The following is a 6,116-nucleotide window of genomic DNA, read 5'->3' on the forward strand; positions in this document are numbered from 1 at the left end:
TAACGGTACAAATTTCACTTTCTTTATGATTAAACGACTGTTGTACGAGTCAGCGTTTCCTGAGGGCTGCAGGGCGGGTGCTGCTTCTTAGAGCTAGGAGAAAAATATTGTCTCTGCCGAATTAATTTTAAAAATGTTTAAATGGAAGGAAATTTAAAAAGTGCTGTTTTGTTGGACAATTTGTGTGGAATTTTTCCTTAGTTGAAAAAAATTAAACCAAACTTAACAAAACGTTTCAGTTCTTTGGTTGTTATATTCCCCCCACCCCCACCCCCCCACTTTTCACTCTGCCTTTTCTCTCCCTTCCACTGGGAAATGTCGGGGGGGGAGAGGAGAGAAGGAAAAGTGAGCAGACACCCCCACAATTCCAAGTTTGTTTCACTTTTTCAGAAGCCAAGTCTCACAAAAACATGTTTTGATTAAAAAAATTAAACAATTTGTCCTTTAGTTTAATAAAAAAACTGAAAAATCAAAGAAATGAAAAATTTCCCACCACATTCTTCATTTCCCTGGAGAAGCCAGTTTCCCATGAAAGAATTCTAACCTGTACTACTGCCCCTGAAGGCTGAAGTGTGGGATACGTATTCTGCTTCAGGTCTTTACCAGAACTGTTAGTTGTGACCAGATGCTTAATATTAACACGGGGAAAGGATCTCAAACAAAAACAGCGAATGAACAGATTATAGAATATTTAGATAAGTTAAATACATCTACGTTTGTGGGTCCTGAAGAATTTTCACCGTAGGAACCAGCTGAAGCCATCTTGGAACCTTAGGAAATATCCTCAAGAATGTACGGAGGATTGGTTAGGTCCCAGAGGACTGGAGAAAGGCCCTATGTTTACCTATCTGAAAAAAGGAAGATCAAGGGAATTAGAGAGCAGCCAGCCTAATTTCAATACCCAGAAAGATACTGGAACAAATTATTACATGCTCAGTTTGTTCAAACCTAGAAGATAATAGGGTTATAAGAAACAGCCAATGTGGGTTTGTCATGAACAGATCATGCCAAACAATCTGATTTACTTCTTTGACAGCATAACCAGCGCAGTGGATGGCAGAAAGCAGTAGGTGTGTTATATCTAGACTTTATTAAAGCTTTTGACACAGTTCCACATGACAGTCTCATAAGCAAAGAAAATATGGTTGACGTGACATTACCATAAGGTGGGTGAACAACTGTGTGAAAAACTGTTCTCAAAGAGAAGTTATCAATGGTTTGCTGTCAAATGGGAGGACATATTGAGTGGGGTCCCATAGGGCTCTGTCCTAGGTCTGGTACTATTCCATATTTTCATGAATGACTTGGATAATGGAGAGGGACCATGGAGAGGAGAAGATGATTATAAAATGAGAAGATGACACCAAGATGGGATAGGTGGCAAGCACTTGGGAGGACAGGATTAGAATTCAAAACAACCTTTACAAATTGGAGAATTGGTCTGAAATCAACAAGATGAAATTCAATGAAGACAAGTGCAAAGCATTATATTTAGGAAGGAAAAATCAAATGCACAAACGCAAAATGAGGAATCCCTAGCTAGGCAGCAGATCTGCAGAAAAGGATCCGGGGCTTATGGAGGATCACAAATGACATATGAGTCAACACTGTGATGCTGTTGCGAAAAAGGCAAATTCCATTCTTGGATGTACTAACGGGAGTATTGGGTGTAGGATTTAGGAGATGATTGTTCCACCCTATATGGCACTGGGGAGGCCTCGTCTGGAGTACTGTATCCAATTCTGGGCACCACACTTTAAGAAAGATGTGAACAAATTGGAGAGAGTCCAGACAAGAGCAGCACAAATGATGGGAGGCTGAGCACACAAGACCTGTGAGGAAAGGTTGAAAAACTGGGCATGTTTAGTCTAGAGAAGAGAAGGCTGAGTGGGGACATGATGGTCTGCAAATATGCTTAAGGCTGCTGCAGAGAGGACAGTGATCAATTGTTCCCCACGTCCAGCCAGGGTAGGACAAGAAGTGATGGGCTCAGTGTGCAGCAAGCAAGATTGAGGTTAGACCTTAGGAGAAACTTTCTAACTCTAAGGCTAGTGAAGCATCAAAGTGGTTACCTAGGGAGGTTGTGGAATCCCAGTTATTGGAGGTTTTTAAGATCAGGTTGGACCAACACCTCTCAGCGATGTTCGAGGTTTACTTGGTCCTCTCTCAGTGCAGGGGGAAAGACTAGAGGATCTCTTGGGATCCCTTCCAGCCCGACATCACTTTGATTCTCCAGTCACACCTTAAGCAAGACTAATTTAGGCTTATATCGATTTAAATTAAATGGATCCCTTACCAAATTAAGTTACAATGATATAAAACACCTGGACCAAGTCCCGAAATCGATGTAAGCCATGTGTAAACCAATGTAATGTCTACACTATCGCTGTAAGTCGACCTACACTATGCAATTCCAGCTACATGAATAACCTAGCTGGAGTCAATGTATTTTAGGTCGAGTTACTGCGGGGTCTACACCATGGGGGGGTCGATGGGAGAAAATCTCCCATCGACTTACCTTACTCTTCTCATCCAGGGTAGAGAACAGGGGTCAACTGCAGAGCGATCTACAGTCGATTTGGCGGGTCTTTACTAGACCCGCTAAATTGACCGCCAGTGGATCGATCTCAGAGCGTGGACCTGGGCTCTAGTGTTGACCTGCCCTTAGTGTCTACAAATGGGTTTACACGTCTGTGAGCGGGGTCTGACTGAATGCTGCCCTGACAGCTAGCTGGGAGGAGAAGAGAAGAGTGTGTGTTTATGTAAATACAGTTTGCTCCCGCTCTGATTACATATTCAGCAGATACAGCGGTGTCAAAGTGATCAACTTTGGCTGGTGTTGGGTACAAATCACCTTAGTACTGAATGCAGGGTAGTGAAAAATGGTTACCAAGGTTGTAATTATTGTAGGAATACAGGAAAGCAGGACTGTGCTTAACCTGTCCCAAATGAGAGGCCACCCGCAGCTGAAAGAACGTTGTTAAGCCAGGGGCTCGAATGTCAGCGCCCTGTGAAAGGAAAAGGGATGGGGACAGGTATCCTCAGTCAGGAGGCTGCAGACCCTCATCAAGGGTCCTTCCTAGATGGGTTTAACCTGTTTCTCCCACTGTTCACAGAATAGAGCTAAGCAGGCTTCATTAGGAACCTCTTTGTTATGGGAAATGCCCAGTGACAGCTGAAATCACTTGGGGTGGGGCAGTGTTCGTGCCCTGCCTGCGAAGAGCTGACAATCATGGAGAGACGGATGTGCAGAGGTCACAGCAGAGAGGCAGGTGGCAGCAGAAGTGACTGACAGCGCAGCGGAGAGGGGTGGCGAGAGCGGGGAGCCGGTAGCCGGGGGAAGCGGCGAGCGGGTGGCGGGCGAGCGGCCGGCAGGGCGGCGGCGGAGAGGGGCGGCGAGAGCGGGGAGCCGGTGGCCGGCGGAAGCGGCGAGCGGGTGGCGGGCGAGCGGCCGGCAGGGCGGCGGCGGAGAGGGGCGGCGAGAGCAGGGAGCCGGTGGCCGGCGGAAGCGGCGAGCGGGTGGCGGGCGAGCGGCCGGCAGGGCGGCGGCGGAGAGGGGCGGCGAGAGCGGGGAGCCGGTGGCCGGCGGAAGCGGCGAGCGGGTGGCGGGCGAGCGGCCGGCAGGGCGGCGGCGGAGAGGGGCGGCGAGAGCGGGGAGCCGGTGGCCGGCGGAAGCGGCGAGCGGGTGGCGGGCGAGCGGCCGGCAGGGCGGCGGCGGAGAGGGGCGGCGAGAGCGGGGAGCCGGTGGCCGTCGGAAGCGGCGAGCGGGTGGCGGGCGAGCGGCCGGCAGGGCGGCGGCGGAGAGGGGCGGCGAGAGCGGGGAGCCGGTGGCCGTCGGAAGCGGCGAGCGGGTGGCGGGCGAGCGGCCGGCAGGGCGGCGGCGGAGAGGGGCGGCGAGAGCGGGGAGCCGGTGGCCGGCGGAAGCGGCGAGCGGGTGGTGGGCGAGCGGCCGGCAGGGCGGCGGCGGAGAGGGGCGGCGAGAGCGGGGAGCCGGTGGCCGGTGGAAGCGACGAGCGGGTGGCGGGCGAGCGGCCGGCAGGGCAGCGGCGGAGAGGGGCGGCGAGAGCGGGGAGCCGGTGGCCGGCGGAAGCGGCGAGCGGGTGGCGGGCGAGCGGCCGGCAGGGCGGCGGCGGAGAGGGGCGGCGAGAGCGGGGAGCCGGTGGCCGGTGGAAGCGGCGAGCGGGTGGCGGGCGAGCGGCCGGCAGGGCGGCGGCGGAGAGGGGCGGCGAGAGCGGGGAGCCGGTGGCCGGCGGAAGCGGCGAGCGGGTGGCGGGCGAGCGGCCGGCAGGGCGGCGGCGGAGAGGGGCGGCGAGAGCGGGGAGCCGGTGGCCGGCGGAAGCGGCGAGCGGGTGGCGGGCGAGCGGCCGGCAGGGCGGCGGCGGAGAGGGGCGGCGAGAGCGGGGAGCCGGTGGCCGGCGGAAGCGGCGAGCGGCCGGCAGGGCGGCGGCGGAGCGGGGCGGCGAGAGCGGGGAGCCGGTGGCCGGTGGAAGCGGCGAGCGGGTGGTGGGCGAGCGGCCGGCAGGGCGGCGGCGGAGAGGGGCGGCGAGAGCGGGGAGCCGGTGGCCGGCGGAAGCGGCGAGCGGGTGGCGGGCGAGCGGCCGGCAGGGCGGCGGCGGAGAGGGGCGGCGAGAGCGGGGAGCCGGTGGCCGGCGGAAGCGGCGAGCGGGTGGCGGGCGAGCGGCCGGCAGGGCGGCGGCGGAGAGGGGCGGCGAGAGCGGGGAGCCGGTGGCCGGCGGAAGCGGCGAGCGGCCGGCAGGGCGGCGGCGGAGCGGGGCGGCGAGAGCGGGGAGCCGGTGGCCGGTGGAAGCGGCGAGCGGGTGGTGGGCGAGCGGCCGGCAGGGCGGCGGCGGAGAGGGGCGGCGAGAGCGGGGAGCCGGTGGCCGGCGGAAGCGGCGAGCGGGTGGTGGGCGAGCGGCCGGCAGGGCGGCGGCGGAGAGGGGCGGCGAGAGCGGGGAGCCGGTGGCCGGCGGAAGCGGCGAGCGGGTGGCGGGCGAGCGGCCGGCAGGGCGGCGGCGGAGAGGGGCGGCGAGCGAGTGAGGTGCCTCTTTACCCCCCCCGGGGGGGGACGGGGCCGGGGAGTGAACTCTGCAGCTGCACCTCTGAACTCTGGGGCTGCACTGACCAAAGACAGCGACTGCGCGTGGGGTGCAGAGGAGAGTCGGGCACGTGAAAGGGACTTTTGGGTTGCTGGACGTAAGATCCCGAGGGGGAAAGGACACTGCCCAGCCGACTTGGGGGTGGGGCTTTTACTCGTGGTTTATGTTTATGAGCCCTGTTTGAAGTGTTTCCCCAAAAAGCCCCTAGCTACTTCCCTCCTTTCATTAAAAGTTTCTTTTCGACACTCAGACTGTGTTGCGAGAGGGGAAGTATCGCCTCGCACAGGTGCACAGGGGTGGGGTGTAAATTTACCAGGTTACTGGGTGGGGGCTCGAGCCCGTTCAAGGTTTCTATGGCTCATGCTTGTCATGGTGCCTGTTTTCCATGATGCCCGGTTTCCATGGCACCTGGTTTCTCGGAGGCCTGGTTTCCATGGCACCGGGATTCCCTGTGTCCTAGTTCGGTTTCCGTGGCGCCTGGAATACACTGACCCAGTAGATTACGTGGCCCCTTCTCTGCCATCCCACAACTCTTCCTCACACCGCCTCGTTCGGGGCAGCCGATAGGCAGACTGTGGGCCAAATCCGGACACTTTTGAACGGACCATGAAATCTTTTTATTTACTTATTAGTATCATTCTTGTTATGGCGGCATGGAAAACGTTTCTGTGGAGTCTGGACCTTGACTGTACCTGAAAATTTGGACCTTGACAACAATAACTGACTACCCCTGCCCAGTTCTTCTGCACCCCTCTCCCAGCACCCCAGGCCCATCTGAGTCTGTTTCTCCCCCGTTCCTTAGAGAATCCCGGCCGTGGGTCCTGGCTTCCCCTCCTCCCAGCTCTGCAGGACGCTCAGGGTGGGGTGGGCAGGCCGCTGTGCATTGCAAGAAGGAGGTGAGGGGGCCAGCTGTGGGAGCACAGCCGCCCAGGGTGGCCACAAGCTGGAAAAGCAGCATTACTATAAAACCCCGTTCTGCACCGGGATCTCCGTCTGGAGGGTGAGCTGGGCAGGGAGCGG

At 57.6% G+C, this 6,116-nt stretch overlaps 1 protein-coding gene across 1 annotated transcript; it reads right to left on the reverse strand.

Moving 5' to 3' along the window:
• Nucleotides 1-3,230: 3,230 nt before the first annotated feature.
• On the reverse strand, nt 3,231-5,619 carry LOC119567477 (basic proline-rich protein-like). Its single transcript, XM_037913431.1, has 2 exons — nt 5,505-5,619; nt 3,231-5,134 (listed from the first exon to the last, which is right to left on the reverse strand). The coding sequence occupies exons 1-2, from the start codon at nt 5,617-5,619 to the stop codon at nt 3,231-3,233; spliced, it is 2,019 nt and encodes a 672-aa protein (XP_037769359.1).
• Nucleotides 5,620-6,116: the final 497 nt, after the last annotated feature.

This window comes from Chelonia mydas, chromosome 14 (genome assembly GCF_015237465.2).
Source record: "Chelonia mydas isolate rCheMyd1 chromosome 14, rCheMyd1.pri.v2, whole genome shotgun sequence".
Taxonomy (NCBI): domain Eukaryota; kingdom Metazoa; phylum Chordata; order Testudines; family Cheloniidae; genus Chelonia; species Chelonia mydas.